General features: G+C 45.6%; 1 protein-coding gene across 3 annotated transcripts in view; it reads left to right on the forward strand.

Moving 5' to 3' along the window:
* The window catches only part of IGSF21 (immunoglobin superfamily member 21), a 157563-nt gene that overhangs the window by 46212 nt on the left and 90629 nt on the right, over nucleotides 1–20722 (forward strand). For all 3 annotated transcript variants that reach the window (XR_015745522.1, XM_087944803.1, XM_087944804.1), the window contains exon 2: nucleotides 11201–11313. Coding sequence is in view for 2 of the 3 variants with exons in the window: in XM_087944803.1 (XP_087800929.1) it covers nucleotides 11201–11313 (113 nt within the window). In the remaining variant the exon portion in view is untranslated. The remainder of the gene's footprint in view (nucleotides 1–11200; nucleotides 11314–20722) is intronic.

Raw genomic sequence — 20722 nt, forward strand, 5'->3', positions numbered from 1 at the left:
AAGGTGAAAGAAAGGAGGAGAGGAGAACCAGTGTCAAGATGGAGAAGAGGTCAGAGTAGTGATGGGGGCACCCTTGGAAGACCTGAAGCATCAGGTTGGTGACAGATCATCCTGGAGAAGAAGGTCCATCTAGATGGGTTTATGAGTTACACCAACTTGATGGGATCTAGTCAAGCAATCGACAAGAAGAAGAAGAAGCACTCCGGAGAAGTCAACATTGAGAAGGGTGGAAAGAAAGAGAAGCAGAGGGCAACCAGCATGAAGATGGAGATGGCTCAGAGATCAGTGCACCATTGGAAGACCTGAAGAACCACGTTAGGCATAGATCATCCTGGAGAAGAAGGTCCATCCATATGGGTTTAAGAGCTGACACCCACTTGATGGGATCTGGTCAGCTAATCAACGTGAAGAGAAGTCAATGCTGGGAAAGGAAAGAGAAGAAGAAGACAACCAGCATCAAGGTTTAACGTGGCGATGGAGGCTTCACTGGAGATCTGAAAGACCAGGTTGTGGACAGATCATCCTGGAGAAGAAGATCCATCGATGAGGTCACAAAGGACCAAGACCCACTTAATGCCCCGTCATCATTCAAGATAAAAATAAAAATGGAATTCAAATACCGGGTCAGAGTTTTCTTCTCCCATGGCTGACTTTTCTCAGTCTTTATGCGCATTATTAATTTTTAAATCAGCTGGTGCATTTGTCTGCCGTTTATCCTCACAGATGTTGGAACGCTCCCGTTCTGGTTCAGACAGACCTAAACAAGGAGAAGCTCAGAAAAAAAAAACCTGTAATCATAACTTAGAGAAAAGGCAGCATGGAAGCCAACGTGTGTTCCTTTGTCCCCAATAATCCGTCCTCCTGAGCCAGCTTATCTGGAAAAGAAGGGCTGTTTTGCCAATGCGCCTGTGTACATAATTTATTCTCAGACCCCTCAGGCATTTTGGCGTCATCTTAGGTGAAGGGAATTGAGAAGGAAAGAAAAGAAGCTCTTTGCATCCACACTCCTATCCAAGCACCGCTGAGCAGAGGTGTGAAATTGAGATTAGGCGGATGAGATTGATTTTTCCAATGGATTGACGGGCGCAAATCGGTGGCAGAAATTCCTCTAGAAATAGGATCAGAATTGGCTGCTTCGGGGGGTTTTTTTTTTTTGGTCCCTGCTGTTTCTGGTGAAAAGATTGGAAGGAAAAGTTATCAGAAGGTGAAATTGACAATAACACAATGCATTTATTGTTTCTGAGCAGGCTCGAAGCCAAGATATTCTGGATTTTTCCATTAAGCCTGAAAAGCACAGATATTAACATCGCTTGGATTTGTTCAAGCTGGGTCCCTGTGATTAAAAATGTTGGATCTCTGCCCTAGTAGGTTGGCTTAAACAGCAGTCTAGAGGAGATCCTATGCTTGGGTGGAATGAGTGATCATTGTTCGCGCTGCATTTGAGGCAGGGTGCAGATTGTCCTCGATTAACAACTGCCTCATTCAGCGACCATTCAAGCTTGCAACAGCACTAGGAAAAGAGATTTGCAACCGGTCCTTGAACTAACAGCCCGTTGTGGCCCGTTGGCCACTGTCCCCTCCAGTAGCCGGATAAGAGCAGGAGGCAGCGGCGTGGGAGTCAGGGTCAGCATCAGGTCAACCTGGGAGTTCCGAGGGGGAAGAGGGAATGGAGTTGGCAGAGAGAGAGAAAGACAGAGGCAGAGCCTGGGCCGTCAGCCCTCAGGTGGAGAGTCTACAGCCCCCAGGTCTGGAGGTGGCTGATGAGGAAGAGGAGGAATAGCTGGGTCCAGTGCCTGACTGCGGATGTGCAGAAGGCAGAGGAGAGGAGAGCAGTGGAAATCTATGGGCCAGTCTTTGGGACGGAAGAGCCTGATCCAAGAACATGTAGGGCGGAGAATAGGCAGGAGCAGAGAAGGTCAGACAGATTGTTTGTGTGGAGGCAGCCTAGCCCTTCTTGATGGGCTGCCCCAAAGCTGGCTAGTTAGGACAGCAGACAGATGGAGATGATGGAGGGAACGATGGGTTTGTTTCCTTCCTTGAACTTTGGATTGTGTCTCTTCATCTGTTTCCCTTTGCCTGTGGATTGGCCTTTGTCTTGGAACTCATCTTTGCCTTAAGAACTTGGTTTGGCCTCCTGGACTGGGCTGGACGTTGCCTTGAGGACTAGCGTTGGCTTAATTCGAGTAGCCTGTGGATGTTGTGGCCGCTGGCTGCCAGCGGAGCGGATGGCCGAATCGGATGAGGAAGAGGAGGTTGGGAAAGAGCTCTGGCCAGTTCTGGAGTCTGGGGAAGGCTGGGATGGATGCTCTCTGTCGGACTCAGAGAAAGAACCAGGGCCGTCCGACATTTCCCAGCCACCGGAGAGGCAGCTCCTTTTGGAGGCTGATATGAGTGAGGAGGACGAATAGCTGGGGCCTGTTCCAGATGCACGTATGCGCAGAGCTGTTAGGAGAGGGGAGCAACGGAGGACAAAGAGTCGACTCAGGAAGCAAAGCACGTGTGGACGCTGAATGGCCCCTCCCTGGCTGGGGAATAAATCGAAGGAAAGGGGAGTAAGTTTTCGTAGGAGAAACACAGTTCGTCTTTCTGAAGATTTTACTCATTGTGTCTTGTGCCATAGAGACGGCTTGCCAGAATGTAATTTGCAGCCTTTGCAATTATCGCAAGGAACTGATAAGGCCTGTTACTGCCGTTAACTTTTTGAATGACTATTATTGCCTGGACTTTTCAGTGGGTGAATGCAATGCATTCACAAGAGGTAAATAAAGAGAGGGATTTTTCGTGACAAGGAGTCTGTTTCTTGCTCCTGCTAAGGCTGGGTCAGAACAACGGAGCTCATTGGGGTTGAGTTGGTGCTGGCCCCAGGGAATACCACTTCAGGCTTGGAAGCCTTAATAAAGACTCCTTAAACCTGTGTGGCGTGTGTGTGTGTGTGTGTGTTTGCGCACGAGTGGGACAACACAATTACTCCCTTGCATATGACGTGGTTTCTGTCTTCATTTTGCAAATCCATCATACCCAATTTTAGCACGCAGAGAAGGCCAGGAAAGGTTCCTCACTATCCAAAGAAACATATGTTTTTCCTGCAGCACTTTTGCAAAAAAAAAACCAAAAAAACCCAAAATTTAAACATTATCTTGACTATTTAGCACAGCAGAGAGATGAAAGCAATGCTAGGAAAACAACGTGTTCATTTCCTAGCTGTGTGTTTTCTCGTCCGTTGTGATTTCTTGCCTTGCAGTTGGATTGACTCTGCGCTTTGATTTAGATTGTGCGTTGTGAACTCTGGACTTTCCTTGCCTCTTTGAACCCTCTTGTATTGTGGATTTAATTTGGCCTGGGAGGGTGTTATTTTGATTGGGAAATTTTCAGATTCCTTGTGGACTCATTGCCCATTTCTCTGGAGATGGGTCTGCTGGTGGCTGGACTTAATTGGGACAGTTCTGGTTTTCGGTGAAAGGAGTTGTGGGGGAATATTAATGAACCCACTAAACTACAGTTATGTGTGTGTGTGTGAGAGAGAGAGAGCGGGACAGCGTAGAAGGACCTCAGCTTTGTTTATTTTATGGTCCCCAATCCTCGAGGATTTTTCTTGCATCTTCTAATTAAGAAATGTTGCTCTTACTCTTGATGGTTTTAATTTGTTCTTAAACAGCATGGAAAACTAATCAAAGCTGACAGCTTACAATGTGTTTTGCAAGTGTTTTATTTGGGCCTGTACTCCTGATCAGCTGGAGTTCTTTCATGGTGCCAAGGCAGTTAAAGGAAGGCTGAAAATTTCTGGGGTGGAAAAATAGAAGTGGTGGAATCAATTAGTGGTTTTTTCCTTTAACCTGGTTTAGGCTTGAGTCGTACCATGGATTGTCTCACCACTAGACTTCTGCAAAACATCCCTGCTTTCTCTCAGCAAAAAAAAGAAATAGATATTTAAACATGCAGATAGCCATTAGGTGGCAGCAGTAAGGAGATAATGGATACTCAAACTCTTTATTGCCATCTGGTGGTCACCTGGATACCTGCAGCCCAGGTTCAATAGAGTCTAGAATAGACATTTATCCCAGTTGCTTGCTTGTTCCTATTTCCTCTTTTCTGCTTGATCAAATTGGAAATAACTCTTCTTCCCTGCACTAGCTTCAAAGGAATAAGACACTAAGAAATTGTGTCTTGCGTGTTACAAATAGACCTTTGCAGAAACGGATCCTCTCCACATCAAGGTGCTTTGTTTGGGCAGAGGCGGAGAAAGCCATTTTTACAACAACAACAAAAAAGATGATTGCACTGAAGAACACCAGCGAGATCCCTGCCTCTTCCAACAACTCATCAGTTGCATTCTAGGAAGGTGGTTATTTTAAGAATGGTGCCCCTGATTTCCCGCCCCGCCCTTGGTGAACGGAGGTGGGCCTTCTGGAGAAGAAGGACCTTCAGGGGGTCTTGTCAGCTACGCCTCCCACCATCCGTTTTCCTAATTCTGCCCCTTCCTTCTCTGCAGTATGCAGTTGTGTTTCTGTTACCCTCTCTCTGCATGACAGTTCCATTAAGACATTATTTACATCTCTCCGCGATAGGCTCCGGTGTTATTTCCTTCCGCGTGGAGATAAAATGGTACGGGAAGAGAGATCGCGTGGCAATAAGCCCCCATTCAGCTCCAGCCTCGATTAAAGGAGACAAGAGGGGCAATTTAGTTTTCAAAGGGGCAATGAGAGAGATTTAGATCTGACAGGGCCTGGTTCCAGGCGGAGGGTTGTAATCGGGTAGGATTCAGCCGGTTCGGGCTGGTTTGGACGAACCGGATGTTAAATTTACATCGGGTTCACCCAACTGGTAGTTGAACCGACCGGCTAGCCTGGCCCCCTGTCCCTCCCCCTCCCAGGAGTCTCCACGTGGCCCATTATGGATGCAAGTAAGTGCGGAGAAAAACGGCCCCTTCCGGTGATTCTGGAAGTCCAGAAATGAGGCTGTTTCCTGCTTCCGGAGGGCCTCCGGAGCCCGGGGGAGGCTGATTTCGCCCTCTCAGAGACCTGAGGGAAGCCACCGGACCCTGGGGAAGGCAAAAAAACGCCCCTCCTGGAAGTTCCAGTAGGCCATGCCCACCCAGCAACTGGACAGAGAACCAGTTGTTGGGGTTTTTGAACCCCACCCCTGGTTGTAATGGAAATCGTTGGGTTGTGTTTCCTGTTCTCTGGCAAATTTTCTGCCTTTGCGTGGAGACGTGTGGCCAGATCCTCTTTCTCCCCCCTACGACAGGGCTCTGCAACCTTGGCAACTTGTGGACTTCAACTCCCAGAATTCCCCAGCCTGCTGACTTGACCTGCTGGCTGGGGTATTCTGGGAGTTGAAGTCCACCAGTCTTAAAAGTTACCAAGGTTGGAGAGCTTTGCTCTTAGGACCTGCTTTGGAAATGGACAGGCCAGGCCAATGTAACGTCGGGTGAAAGGTCAAGGAGATGCTTGACTTTGTCCATCTCTAAGGCAGTTTGGGATCGGAATCAGAATAGAGCTGGGAGGGGCCTTGGAGGTCTTCTAGTCCAGCCCCTCCTATACCATTTCAGACAGGTGGCTGTCCAGTCTCTTCTTAAAAACCTCCAGCGATGAAGCACCTGCAACTTCTGGTGGCCAGCTGTTCCACTGGTTAATTGGCCCCACTGTTAGGAGGTTTCTCCATTACCTGGGAAGCCCTGTCCACCCATCAGATGCTTTTCCTTCCTCCAGCACCTGTTTTGCAAAAGGGACAGGTTGGATGCGCTCGACCTACAGAAACGTTAAGGAGATAGTTGACTTGTTCCATCTGCAAGGGAGATTGAAGTCCACGCCTCACCAGGAGACCCCAGTGCTTTTTCTTCTCCAGAACCTATTTTGGAAATGGGCAGAATTGGAAATTCGGAGCAAATTCAACCTCTGGTGAAAATGTCGATAATTGACTCTCTCTCCGTCTCCAAGGAAGTTTGATGTCTCCCTCTTATTAGGCATCCTCGGCTTAGACTCCGCTTTGGTCTTGAATTAAGCCATTCTTCCAGAAATTCCTCCCAAATTTTGTATTTCCTGTCTTTTTCTTCTTCTTCAATCGACCGGAGCCCCCATTGTCTGTTCTCTCCTGCAATTTTCAGTTGAGGACCTGTATGTTTGAATTGTAGGATTCAAAAGAACCAAACTTCCCATTGTTGCTGTTCAGCTTTGATGATAGAAGAGAATAATGCCGGAAGGGACCTTGGAGGTCATCTAGTCCCAACCCCGTGCTCAAGCCGGAGGCCCTATACCAGCGATGGCTAACCTTTGGGGCAACAAGTGCTCAAAATGCACCCTTCCCCATGCATGTGTGCGCCCCCCTGCACCACTGCACGTATGTGCACAACCCCGCACATGCGCCCTGCCTCCACGTGTGCAATTCCCATGTGCGCCCCTCCCCCCGCGCACACATGCACGTGCTCAGTTTTGGTCTTAAGTTGAGGACTCACTTCTGGTCGTAAGTCGAGGACTACGTCTATCTGCTGTGCTCCATTCTGGTCGTAAGTTGAGGACTGCATGTATACCTGCTGTGCTCAGTTCTGGTCTTAAGTTGAGGACTCACTTCCGGTCATAAGTTGAGGACTATGTCTACCTGCTGTGCTCTGTTCTGGTCATAAGTCGAGGACTACATGTATACCTGCTGTGCTCAGTTTTGGTCTTAAGTTGAGGACTCACTTCCTGTCGTAAGTCGAGGACTATGTCTATCTGCTGTGCTCCGTTCTGGTCGTAAGTCGAGGACTGCATGTCTACCTGCTGTGCTCAGTTCTGGTCTTAAGTTGAGGACTCACTTCCGGTCATAAGTCGAGGACTATGTCTACCTGCTGTGCTCCGTTCTGGTTGTAAGTCAAGGACTACATGTCTACCTGCTGTGTTCAGTTTTGGTCTTAAGTTGAGGACTCACTTCCGGTCTTAAGTCGAGGACTATGTCTACCTGCTGTGCTCCATTCTGGTCGTAAGTCGAGGACTACATGTCTACCTGCTGTGTTCAGTTCTGGTTGCAAGTCGAGGACTACATGTCTACCCGCTGTGCTCAGTTCTGGCCGTAAGTCGAGGACTCCATTCTGGTCGTAAGGCAAGGACTGCCTGTATCTTCCGTGCTCAACTCCTGTCGTAAGTCGAGGACTTCCTGTATCCTGCAGGAAACCGGGGTCAAAGCGATGCCACTAGCGCCATGGGGGGGGGGCAGGGTAGTCTGCAAGGCGGTTCGCCCCCGTTCAACTCCCCCGATACATTTGGGGGTCTGCAATTAAAGAGCGTCTCCGGGGCCAGGGGGCGCCCCCTCCCCCTCGCCACAGCTGTTAGAAAAGAATGTTCTTTGTGGGTGCTGCCCCCCCTTGTCTTCTTCCATGATGGTGGAAATACTGAAGAGCAAAGGGGGGAGAAATATGCTCTATTCCTCCCCCTTGCTGAGTAGGCCAAGGGGAACCGGAGAAAAGACGATTAGGCCGTCCCTAATCCATCATTCCCTTCCCTCAAGGTGTTCTTTTGGCAGCTGTCAGAAGTCACCCTGGCGACTGGGGGGCTTCTGCGGTTTTATTTTCCCCCCCACGCACACACTTTTACATTTTTTTAAAAAATCCTCCTGCCTCCATCCCGGTTCTGTCCCTTCAGAACTGCCTTACCTGGGAGCTCTGCAGAGTTTGAACAGGTGTGATGGATGAGGCAGACCACGGGCCAGGTTGTAGCCAGGTTAGGACCAGGGAGAAATCCGTGGGGAAACCGTGGTGGCTATAGGGGATCGGGGTGACAGCTGTCGTCGTCTTCTTCTTCTTTTCAATGGCTTTTTCCCTGTATCTCTTATTGTGTGGATGAGGTCTGTCGGAATAGGTCTGTAAAGCTGCCTTTGGAAGGAGGGAAGGAAGGAAGGAAGGAAGGAGAGGGAGGGAGGAGAGGGAGAGATGAAGAAAGGAAAGAAGGAAGGGAGGGGAGAGGGAGGGAGGAAGAAAGGAAGGAAAAGGAGGGAGGGAGAGAGAGAGAGGAAGGAAGGAAAGGAGGGAGAGAGAGAGAGGAGGGAGGAAGGAGGGAGGAGAGATGAAGAAAGGAAAGAAGGAAGGAGGAGGGAGGGAGGAAGAGAAAGAAGAAGAAGAGAAGGGAGGGAAGGAAGGAAGGAGAGGAGGGAGGAGGGAGAGATGAAAAAGGAAAGAGGAAGGAAGAAAGGAAAGAAAGGAAGGAAAGAAGAGATGGGAGGGAGGGAGGAGGAAGGAAGGAAGGAGAGGGAGGGAGGAGAGGGAGAGATGAAGAAAGGAAAGAAGGAAGGGGGGAGAGGGAGGGAGGAAGAAAGGAAAGAAGAGATGGGAGGGAGGGAAGGGAGGGAAGAGATGGGAGGGAGGGGAAGGAAGGAAGAAAGGAGGGAGAGAGGAGGAAGGAAGGGGAAAGAAGAGATGGGAGGGAGGGAGGAGAGGAAGGAAGGAAAAGAAAAGGAAGGGGAGAGGAGGGAGGAAGAAAGGAAGGAAAAGGGAGGAGGGAGGAACAAAGGAAGGAAAGAAGAGATGGGAGGAGAGGAAGGAAAAAGGAAAGAAGGAAGGAAGGGAGGGAGGAGGGAGGGGAGGAAGAGGGAAGGAAGATGAAGAAAGAAAGAAGGAAGGAAGGGGAGGGAGGGAGGAAGGAAGGAAGGAAGGAAAAGGGAGGAAGGAAGGAGAGAGAGGAAGGGAAAGAATGGAGGGAGAGTGGAAGGAAGGAAGGAAGGAAAAGGAGGGAGGGAGGAAGGAGGATAAGCTATAAGTTGGGGACTTCCTGTATTGTATTACAGACTCAAACCACTTGATCATAACCATTTGCTTGGAGACATTCCAGTACACGTAGTCCTCGACTTACGACCACAATTGAGCCCAACATTTCTGTTGCTAAGTGAGACATTTGTTAAGTGAGTTTTGTCCCATTTTACGACTTTTCTTGCCACCGTTGTTAAGCGAATCCCGGCAGACATTAAGTCAGTAACCAGGTTGTTAAGCAAATCTGGCTTCCCCATTGACTTCGCTTGTCAGAAGGTCACAAAAGGGGACCCTGGGACTGTCATATATGTGAGTCAGTTGCCAAGCGTCCGAATTTTGATCCACATGATCACGGGAATAGCTGCAATGGTGGTAAGTGTGAAAAAAAACGGTCGTAAGTCACTTTTTTCAGTCTCGTAACTTCAAGCAGTCACTAAATGAACTGTTATAAATTGAGGACTACCTATCTTCCTCTTGCTCATACCTAAATACTTAATCTTTTGCTGTTGATTTTGATTTGATACAAAACAATATAATAATACCCAAATTAGAATCACTTGTCCTGGGTATCTGGAATTAAAATCCCGTTGATAATCAGTGTTGCTGGCTACTACGAGTGGCTCCCTTTTGTCAATTGTTTTGTAGTTATTTTATTTATTTATATGTTCTATTTGTCTACCACCAAATCCATGCAGACACATGGCCGTTCAAAGGACAGCGAACAAAGAAAATATCCAGAAGCAAAAGTAAAATGCCCACAGATGAGTCACATTTAAAAAATAGGCCAGTTTAATAAATCCAATAACAGAAATATACCACTAATTCTAATCCCTGGTAATATTTTTTTTAAAAAACACCACTAAATCAAATCATAACACAAACACGAAAGAACATAGAAAAAAGCAATTTAAAATAAGCCGAAAGTGAAATTAAGAAAAGAAGATGACAACATTATTTGTTAGAGTCAGGATATTATGAAAAAGAAGGGAAAGAAAGTAGAAGGAAAAAACAAGGCTCAAGATTGGTTTTTTTTTTTTAATGCTTTACAGCAGGGATCCCCAACCTTTTCGATGCCGCGCCGGTTCCGGCATCAGCTGGGCGCCATGCCCGGTACCGGCGTCAACTGGGCGCCGCCATCTTTTTGACGAAAAAGTGCTTCGGTGACATCACGGAAGCACTTTTCGTCAAAAAATAGCGGCGCTTCGGTGAGCTTTTCGGGTAGAAATGGCTTTCTACCGGAAAAGCTCACAGCGCTAAGCGCCGCCATCTTTTGATGAAAAAGTGCTTCCGTGAGCTTTCTACCGGAAAAGCTCACGGGCACTTTTACCAAAAAGATGGCGCTAACGCTCAGCGGCCGGTAGGCTTGTTCATGCGGCCCAGTCCGGCGGCCCGGTCGATCGCGGACCGGCGGTTGGGGACCCCTGCTTTACAGCACTCGGGATTTGCAAGTACAGGATTAATGAATAAAAATACAGTACTCGACCAAATCAATTTTTACTCCCTTTTTTTCCCATTTAACACAACATGAAATGTCCTCCCCACCCTTCTAACCTGCTTTCCAGCTCTGTTCTCCTGGGCAGGGCAGCTGTCATGCCCCTGTTAGAATCCAATTTGGAAGGGGGAGGCCGAACAGCTGACAGGGAGCGGGAGTGTGGCTCCCATTGGCTGTGGAAGAAACTGGGGAAGGGCAAAGCCTGGCTGGGCAGAGCAGGGGAGAGATAGAACAAGGGAGAAGGGAATTCAGAGGAAGACCCAGGCCCACCCCCCTCTTAATCCTAGGGCACGCCGGGAGGAACGGAGAAGGGAGCAACATGGGTTGTGTGGCTTACGGGGGAGGCAAGGGCCCTGATTCCCTTCATTAGCTGCAGCTGGGAACACAGTGTATAAAAAAGGTAAGCCGCATACAGCAAGCTGTTGGAAGCAACTCGTGAATTTGTCTTGTATTGTGGCTTATCGGTGTTCCTGGCATCTTCCCAACTGGGTGTGTTTTGTCGTGCTTTCCAGTCTGAAAGTCCTTCTCCTTGCCTTGTCAGGTTAATTGCTGCAGCTTGGTTTAGTTGGATTTTTAGTTACAGTTTGTGTGTGCCTTGTTTTGGACTGAATTTTCTCCAGTTAAAGGTTGATCCTGGGAGAGTTTTTCTCCAGCCGAAGGTAACCGGGACATTGGGGGCAAAGTTGGAGATAATAAAGGGGACTCTTCTTGCTTATTTGACTGTGTTGCCTTTGGGCCACTCCCCTTTGGGTCATCACAGCAACCAAAGAAGACCCAGCCAATCAGCTGGGGCTCAATGGGAGGCAGAGAATAGATGGGGTTGGCAGAAGTGGTATTTGCCGGTTCTCCAATCTACTCAAAATTTCCCGCTACCGGCTCTCCAGAACTGGTCGGAACCGGCTGAAGACCACCTTTGATCTTGAGGTCCCTCAGTCCAGGAAACCCATCAGAAAAATGCTCCATAATTGACCTCTCGTTTCTTCTCTCTGCTCTAGGCTACCTCACGGTCAGTATCGAGCCTCTACCACCTGTGGTGGTGGGCGACGCCGTCACCCTGAAGTGTAACTTCAAGACCGACGGCAGAATGAGAGAAATCGTCTGGTATCGGGTGAGTCTGGTTTGTCTTTAGAGCAACCAAGATGATCAGGGGACTGGAGGCTAAAACATACGACCAGGGATGGGATGGGATTCAGCCGGTTCAGACTGGTATGTGCAAACTGTTAGTCACCTAACAGCTATTTGGGTTGGACAATATATAAACCGGGACAGACATTTTAAAACTGTATCTTTAAGAAAATGCAAAGCTGTAGTTGGGTGTGGTTTCTCAAATGGCCATAAGATGGAGCCAGAAACCTGGGTTGTCTTAGTCTTAGTCTCAGAAGAGAGTGTAAGTGTATCTCTGTTTCCTTCTGTTGGAGAGTATGGCCGTTTCTTTCTTATTGACTGCTATTCTTGGATTTGGTGTAAGTCTGATAATGAACCGTTTTTGACACTGGACTTTGTTATTGGATTATCCCTGGACTGAAAACTGACTGATCTTACCTGTGAATACCTTTGGACTGTTTGTTTGAACTTTGCTTAAACGTTTCTGGAAGTAAAAACCTACATTTATTGTACAGTGTATCTGTGTGCTGTGTGTATTATTCAAACACTACTCTCACTACGTCTCCCTGTATGCGCTCATTCTTCTAACGGGGAATTACTTCAACCCAAACCGGTAGATCCGGCAATCCTTTGGCCCCACCAACCCACCCTTGCCCTAGTTCTGTCCTTTATTTCTGTGTTTTGCAACTCAGCTGATTCACACGGCCTGATTGTGCCGCCCCTCAGCTGTTTTACTCACCGGGGCTGCAGTAGAAAGTGAGTATGAGAGGTGAAAACGGGCAGTTTACAAATGCCGCGTGCTCGTGCGAAGCATGCGTTTGGTGTATGTGGACGCGAGGGGGAACTTCTAGAGGACGATCTATGTAAAAATGAATTTAAATTTCAGGACACGGTAGTCCTCGGCTTGGCCATAATTGGAACCGGAACTTCCATCACTAAGCAACGCAGTTTAAGTGACTTGCAGCCGATCGCGCAACCGTTTTTTTTGCTGCCATCGCTAAGTGAATCGTCCAGTTGTTAAGCGAACCCAGCTTCCCCCCTTGACTTGTGCATGTTAGAAGCCAGCCAGAAAGGTCACAAATGGGGATCACGTGACCCCCGAGATGCTGCAAGCTTCTGATTATTGGGACACTGCAAAAGTGAAGCGCCAGGGGCCGGTTGTAAGTCACGTCTTTTCAGGGCCGTCATAACTTTAACCAGTCATTAAATGAATGGTCGTAAGTCGAGGACTACCAAGCTTAAGTCATAATGGGAACCCAACAGAGTCGATTATAATTAGATGAAGTTTGTGTAGTGCCTGACCTTGAATTTAACATGTTTTTAATCTTCACTCATCTTAAAAGGAAAACAAAAACATGTATCGGGGGAATAAATTGAGTCTTGTGCAGAAAGCATAAACTTTCTCTTTTTCTATGCATCCTTACTAGGAAGTGAGAATTAATAAACTCAATTATATTTGCACCCATAGGAAAATAACTGGGTTACTTTTCTACATTCTATTCTATTCTATTCTTATTCTTGTTCTTGTTCTATTCTATTCTATTCTATTCTATTCTGTTCTATTCTATTCTATTCTATTCTATTCTATTCTATTCTATACTCTATTCTATTCTATTCTTATTCTGTTCCCTATTCTATTCTTATTCTGTTTATTCTATTCTATTCTATTCTATTCTATTCTATTCTATTCTATCTACTCTGCTCTGCTCTGCTCTGCTCTACTCTATTCTTATTCTATTCTATTCTATTCTATTCTATTCTATTCTATTCTATTCTTATTCTATTCTATTCTGTTCTATTCTATTCTATTCTATTCTATTCTATTCTATTCTATTCTATTCTATTCTATTCTTGTTCTGTTCTGTTCTGTTCTGTTCTGTTCTGTTCTTGTTCTTATTCTATTCTTATTCTATTCTATTCTATTCTTATTCTTATTCTACCCTACCCTACCCTACCCTATTGTATTATCCTATTCCATATCCTATTCTATCTTTCCTATCCCATCCCATTCCATATCATGTTCTGTTCTGTTCTGTTCTATGCTATGCTATGCTATACTATTCCATATCCTATCCCATCCCATCCTACTCGGCTCTATACTCTACTCTAGTTCAGTCCAGTCCATATCCTATCTATCCCATCCCATATCCTATCCCATATCCCATCCCACTTCACTCTACTCTAGTCTAGTCCAATCCAGTCCAGTCCATATCCTATCCCATCCCATTCCATCCCATCCTATATCATGTCCTATTCTATTCTATTCTATTCTATTCTATTCTATTCTATTCTATTCTATTCTATTCTATTCTATTCTATTCTATTCTATTCTATTCTATTCTATTCTATTCTATTCTATTCTATTCTATTCCATTCCATTCCATTCCATATCCTACCCTATTTTCTGTCCTTTCTGTTAGAATATTTGCCTCTTTTTAACAACGGGTGGAGCTATCCGGCTGACGCACCCCAAAACACACACACGTAAATTGTCCTGTGTTCTATTAGCAATCTCTGTCAACACCATTTAGTTCTGGATCACCTGCATGGAGTCAGAAGCAGACTTATCTGCAAACCCATTAAATTTTCAGGTTGTGGACGGAATTGAAAACCTGTCTTGGATATTTGATTGCCACTCAGCCTTAACTCTTTGCCCTCAGTGATTTCTTTGACCAACCTTGGAAAAAAATGAGAAAAAAAATTCTTGTTCTGTATCTTATCGTTTTGCCCCTAGCAATCTCTCTCTCTCTTTCTCTCTCTCTCTCTCTATATATATATATATCTATTTAGAATTCAGTTGTATTCTTGCTGGCATTCTGTGCAAGGTCATTTCTTCAAAAAATGGAAATATTTTCAAGATGCTTCGATTTGGAAATAACTCAATCCCACCCGCCATCAGATCAAAATGGCAAAATTGGAGCAATTGTGTGAATTCAAAGGAGGGGTTTAGCTGATTTGTACGCCTTTTAACGCTGGTGTGCAAAGGTTCGGACCAAATTAGGCGTTTATTCAGCATTTCTTTAATCTGCCCGTCGACAGAAGTGTTCTGGCTAGATGATAAAGATATATATGGCAATAACAGCAGCAGGCTGCACCGTGGACTAGAATGAGAAAAAGGAACAGAGCATAAAAGCTACCGTGTCTTTGGAATAGAAGAGGTTGAAATGGTCTCTGTTTAATTTCTCCAAACAAAAGCCCCCTTTACAGATGGAAAATAGATCCCACAAACTCAAGTGAGACATCATTAATTTTAATAAAAGAGGATGGGTTGCACAAGGACGACTTCTATTAGGCTCAAAAAAATCTTGGCCTTCTTCTCTAAGACTCCTTTGGGGGACAGTGGAGAATGGCGTGTTGAACCCCCAAAAGTGACACAAACAAGCTGAGTCAGACCGCAAACGCTCTTGGTTCCTCGCTGGTCAACGCAGAGTGGAGAGTCAAGTTGGCATTCAAGGCTACAAAACCAGTCGTGAAAGAAAGAGAATTAAGTGGTTTGGGCACTACCCCCCGAAGAGGAATAGAATGGAATGGTAGGGTAGGGTGGGGTGGGGTAGGTAAGGTATAGTGGAGTGGATTGGAATGGAATGGAAGGGTAGGGTAGAGTAGATTGGAAGGGTAGGGTAGATAGAGTGGAATGGAAGGGTAGGGTAGGGTAGTATTGAATGGATTGGAATGGAAGGGTAGGGTAGGGTAGGGTAGAATGGAAGGGTAGGGTAGATAGAGTAGAATGGAAGGGTAGGGTAGATAGAGTGGAATGGAAGGGTAGGGTAGATAGAATGGAATGGAAGGGTAGGGTAGGGTAGCATTGAATGGATTGGAATGGAAGGGTAGGGTAGGGTAGAATGGAAGGGTAGCAATGCAACAGTGAAGTGAAACAAAATGCAACACTGAAGTGAAACAAAGGTCTCTGTTGACCCAGGAGCCATGATGATGTCCATATTGACAGGTTGGGTGGGTTGTGAGCACCCCACATACTCCATATAAAGCAGGAGAATCAAGTGGGACCACCAAGGTCCACAAAATTCCATCAATCTGGAGTCCCCTCTCATTGTGAAGATCGACTTCGATCACTTCTACATACAGATACAGATAATCAGAGTTGGAAGGGACCTTGTAGGTCATCTAGTCCAACCCCCCGCCCAAGCAGGAGACCCTACACCATTTCTGACAAATGACAGTCCAATCTCCAGTCTCAACTGATGGCGCTCCCACAAATTCCGAGGGCAACTTCTGTTCAATAAGTTGATTGTTCTCACTGTCAGAAAGTTTCTCCTTATTTCCAGGTTGAATCTCTCCTTGTTCAGTTTCCATCCATTATTATTCCTTGTCTGGCTTACAGGAGCTTTTGAAAATAGCTTGACCCCTTCCTCCTTCTAGAAAAGGCCACCTCAGAACAGTGGACTCCAAGACCAACCTGTAATGCAGATGGTCAGCAGGACATCAGACAGACCCAGAATTCAAAGATGTGGGGCCATTCCTTAAAGAGCAAACAAATAATGGTGGCAATTTTTATCTCTCAAACACTCAAGATTGGGTGCCAATCACATTTGATGGGACAAGAAATGCATTGGAAGCTTAGTGTCTTTTTCCTCAACCTTATTTTCTGGCCCTAAGAACTAATGTTGGTTTGACCTTTTGGGGTTGCCAGAGTTGGTTCCAAAATTATTTCTGTATTGGTAGAAGACCCCAACTCTTATTCGCCAGGAGAAAAAAAAATTAAGTGTTGCTCAGTGGTGGGATTCAATTTGTTTACTACCGGTTCTGTGGGCATGCCTTGGTGGGCGTGGCAGGGGAAGATTACTGCAAAATCCCCCTTCCCTTCCTTTCCCACCCCACTAACCTGCTTTCCAGCTCCGTTCTCCTGTGCAGGGCGACAAAAGGAGACCCAGCCAATCAGAATAGATGGGGCGGAGCCAGTCAGAGGTGGAATTCCAAACTACTCAAAATTTCCACTACCGGTTCTCCAGAACTGGTCAGAACCTGCTGAAGACCCACCTCTGGCGTTGCTCCATTGGAGGTTCAGAAGAAGAAATTGGACGACCATTTGTCTGAAATAGTATAGGGGGGTTGGACTAGAAGACCTCCAAGGTCCCTTCCAATTCTGTCATTCATTGAAAGGCACCAGATAAGAGATGTTGGGTGCAATGCATCAGAAATATTGTAGGAAGCCTTTGATCCATAAAACTGGCCCGTTCCAATCGAGTTTAAAGTTATTTGTAAGGCCAACTTTGGAAGGAACTGTTGTGTGCATCGGGCAGCTCTATAAATTTGTTTTAATAAATAAATCAAACTCTCTTGTCTATACGGTCCGTGCAGTAGCTCGGATTTACATCCATGCCCTTTGCAAAAGATGGAAATGTTGGTGGGGAACATGTAGCATAAGAGGCCTAACCGTCACCTCATTAAAAGCGAAAGCAAAAAAAAACACACTTAAAATTAAAATACCGCCAGCCCTGTTTGCAGAACTGTGAATTGATGGTGATAATTAAGCGCTGCGGTGTTTAATAGATTATCTGGATCGGTTAATTGATTGGACAACTCTTTCAAGAGATGAAAAAAGGGGTCAGGTCATTTTTTTTTTTTTTTTTTGCAGAAATGATGCATTGTTTTTCATATCCGTTTTGCAAATCTTAAACTTCCTTAGAAGAGCTGTGTGTGAGTGAGAGAGAGATGTGTTTCTCTTTCCTTCTCTTATTTCTTAATCAATTCTATGCAAATTTAAACAAGAATTTAATTAAGATCACATTTAAACTTCCCATTGCTAATGGTAATAATAGAGACCTGTTGAAACTGAGAATTTTGTGGCTGGGTGAATAAATTGTCACTTTATGTGTGAGGGATAAAAAAAAAAAAAGATTATTTTTTTTAAAAAAATTCTTCTCTCCTATATAGTTGTGTGGATATTGTGGGATATTCAGGGATGGAGAATTTTTTTTGAAAGCCTTTTGCAATCTTCTTCTTCCTGTTGTGTTTGTGTGAGGGTCGTTTAGGCCACCTTAGATGCCACAGTTGCCATCCTTGAGTATGGGTGTAAATTATTAATGGGCGCATATGTTCCCCAATTTTGCTAATTTGCACGATTCTACTCCTGGTGGTCTCCCATCCCATAGAATTCAGGCCATCGACTGCATCCTTTCTCTTGTGCTTCAAGGTTCCCAGATATGATTGTGCCCCAAACCTCCCCAATATGCACATCCATCCTTTTCCTCCACTCTGTTGCTGTTCTCGGTAATACTGGATTAGCCTTTCCCTGGAGGGGGAAAATGTAGTTTCTGCTTTGCATAATCCTTTTCCGGTTTGGAAAAGCATTGTCGTCCGGCAGTAAGATGTGTGTGTGTGTGTGTGTGTGTGTGTGTGTGTGTGTGTGTGTGTGTGTGTGTTTGCACGCCTGTGATGAGGGTGCAGGGGGCACATCATCTCTCCACACTGAGTGTGAAAACAGGAGACGTAGATGAGAAGCCATAGTTTTCTATTTTTAATCTGGAAACAGAAAGAGAGAGAGAGAGAGAGAGAGAAAGAAAGAAAGAAAGAAAGAAAGAAAGAAAGAAAGAAAGAAAGAAAGAAAGAAAGAAAGAAAGAAAGAAAGAAAGAAAGAAAGAGAATGAAAGGAAGGTAAGAAAGAAAAGAAAGAGAAGGAAGGAAAGAAAGAAAAAGAGTGGGGGGAGGGAAAGAAAGATAGAGAGAAGGAAGGAAAGAAAAGAAAGAAAAAGAAAGAAAACAAAAGAAAGAAAGAGAAAAGGAAGGAAGGGAAAGAAAAAAAGGAAGGAAGGAAAGAAAGAAAAAGAGTGGGGGAGGGAAAGAAAGATGAGAGAGAAGGAAGGAAAGAAAAGAAAGAAAAAGAAAGAAAACAAAAGAAAGAAAGAGAAAAGGAAGGAAGGGAAAGAAAAAGGAAGGAAGGAAGGAAGAAAAAGAGTGGGGGGAGGGAAAGAAAGATAGAGAGAAGGAAGGAAAGAAAAGAAAGAAAAAGAAAGAAAACAAAAGAAAGAAAGAGAAAAGGAAGGAAGGGAAAGAAAAAAAGGAAGGAAGGAAAGAAAGAAAGAAAAAGAGTGGGGGAGGGAAAGAAAGATAGAGAGAAGGAAGGAAAGAAAAGAAAGAAAAGAAAGAAAACAAAAGAAAGAAAGAGAAAAGGAAGGAAGGGAAAGAAAAAAAGGAAGGAAGAAAGAAAGAAAGAAAGAAAAAGTGGGGGAGGGAAAGAAAGATAGAGAGAAGGGAGGAAAGAAAAGAAAGAAAACAAAAGAAAGAAAGAGAAAAGGAAGGAAGGGAAAGAAAAAAAGGAAGGAAGGAAGAAAGAGAAGGAAAGAAAGGAGGAGGGTAAGAAAGAGAGAGAGAACCAGGAAAGGAAAGAAAGAAAAAAGAAAGAAAAGAGAAGAAAGAGAAGGAAGGAAAGGAAAGAAAAAGTAAGAAAGAAAGAAAGAGAGAGAGAGAAAAGGAAGGAAGAAAAAGAAAGAAAAGAGGGAGAGAGAAGGGAGAAAGGAAGGGAAGGAATAAAAGAAAAGAAAGAAAAAGAAAATGACTACTCTTTCTAACAAATAAAATAGGCATCTTTGCTGCCTTTTCGCCATCTCCTTGTTGTTATAGCGGCCTCTTTCCTAGCGAGCCTGTTGGCCAGCAGAGCTGAGAACAGGCCAATTACGAGGATCTGAACTTTCTTTGCTGCCAGGTTGGGGCCCAATGTTCCCACCAAGGGCAAATTTCGGAATGAAAGGGAGGAACCGTTTTAACCTGTGCCAAGCAGACAGATGGCGAGTGCTGGGCTGTGTTTGGCCACAGGTGGGAAATGGCATCTTTGAACTGAATGTTCAAAGTGAACATTGTGTTGAATATTTTGTTAAGGAGAATACTCCACACAATTCTTCTGCCTGCAGGGAGTAGCTTTCCTTCCTTCCTTCCTTCCTTCCTTCCTTCCTTCCTTCCTTCCTTCTCCTTCCTTCCTTCTTCTTCCTCCACCATTCCTTTCCTTCTTCCATCTCCATCCTTCCTTCCTTCCTCCCTCTTTCTATGTCTTCCTTTTCTTCCTTCCTTCTTCCATCCTTCCTTCCATCCATCCATCCATCCATCCATCACATCTTTCTTCCTTCCTTCCCTCCCTCTTTCCATCTCCCTTCCTTCCTTCCTTCCTTCCTTCCTTCCTTCCTTCCTTCCTTCCTTCCTTCCTTCCTTCCTTCTTCCATCCATCCATCCATCCATCACATCTTTCCTTCTTCCATCCATCCATCACATCTTCCTCCCTCCCTCAGTTCCTTCCTTCCCTCCCTCTTCCCATCTCCCTTCCTTCCTTCTCTTTCTTCCTTCCCTCCCTCTTTCTATGTCTTTTCCTTCCTTCCTTCTTCCATCCTTCCTTCCATCCATCCATCCATCCATCACATCTTCCTTCCTTCCTTCCTTCCTTCCTTCCTTCCTTCCTTCCTTCCTTCCTTCCTTCCTTCCTTCCTTCCTTCCTTCCTTCTCTTCCTTCCTTCCTTCCTTCCTTCTGTCTTTTCCTTCCTTCCTTCCTTCCTTCCTTCCTTCCATCCACCCATCCATCCATCCATCACATCTTCCTCCTCCCTCTTCCATCCATCCCTCTTCCCATCTTCCTTCCTTCCTCCTTTCTTCCAGTTCCTTCCTTCTTTTCCTTCCTTCCTTCTTCCATCTTCCTTCCTTCCTTCCTTCCTTCTTTCTTCCTTCCCTCCTCTTTCCATGTCTTTTCCTTCCTTCCTTCTTCCATCCTTCCTTCCATCCATCCATCCATCCATCCATCCATCCATCTTCCTCCCTCACTCATCTTCCTTCCCTCCCTCTTCCCATCTTCCTTCCTTCCTTCCTTCCCTTCCTTCCTTCCTCCCTCCTTCCTTCCTTCCTTCCTTCTTCCTTCCTTCCTTCCTTCCTTCCTTCCTTCCTTCCTTCCTTCCTTCCTTTCTTCCTTCCCTCTCTCTTTCCATGTCTTTTCCTTCCTTCCTTCTTCCATCCTTCCTTCCATCCATCCATCCATCCATCACATCTTCCTCCTCCTCAGTTCCTTCCTTCCTCCCTCTTCCCATCTTCCTTCCTTCCTCCTTCCTTTCTTCCTTCCCTCCTCTTCCATGTCTTTTCCTTCCTTCCTTCCTTCCTTCCTTCCTTCCTTCCTTCCTTCCTTCCTTCCTTCCTTCCTTCCTTCCTTCCTTCCTTCCTTCCATCCATCCATCCATCCATCCATCCATCTTTCCTTCTTCCATTCATCCATCACATCTTCCTCCTTCCCTCCCTCAGTTCCTCCCTCCCTCCCTCCCTTCTTCCATCCACCCATCACATCCTCCTCCCTCAGTTCCTTCCTTCCTTCCGATTTGTAATTTCTGTGGGTCTGATGGCTTCACGCATCTTGATGGTGGTGAGTTCTCACTGTTCATTGTATTTCTTTCTTTTCATCCCTGGCTCCGTTACATGAACTCTGTGCT

This window comes from Notechis scutatus, chromosome 16 (genome assembly GCF_049901735.1).
Source record: "Notechis scutatus isolate UNSWTSFEM ecotype Mainland chromosome 16, rNotScu1.2, whole genome shotgun sequence".
NCBI classification, from domain to species: domain Eukaryota; kingdom Metazoa; phylum Chordata; class Lepidosauria; order Squamata; family Elapidae; genus Notechis; species Notechis scutatus.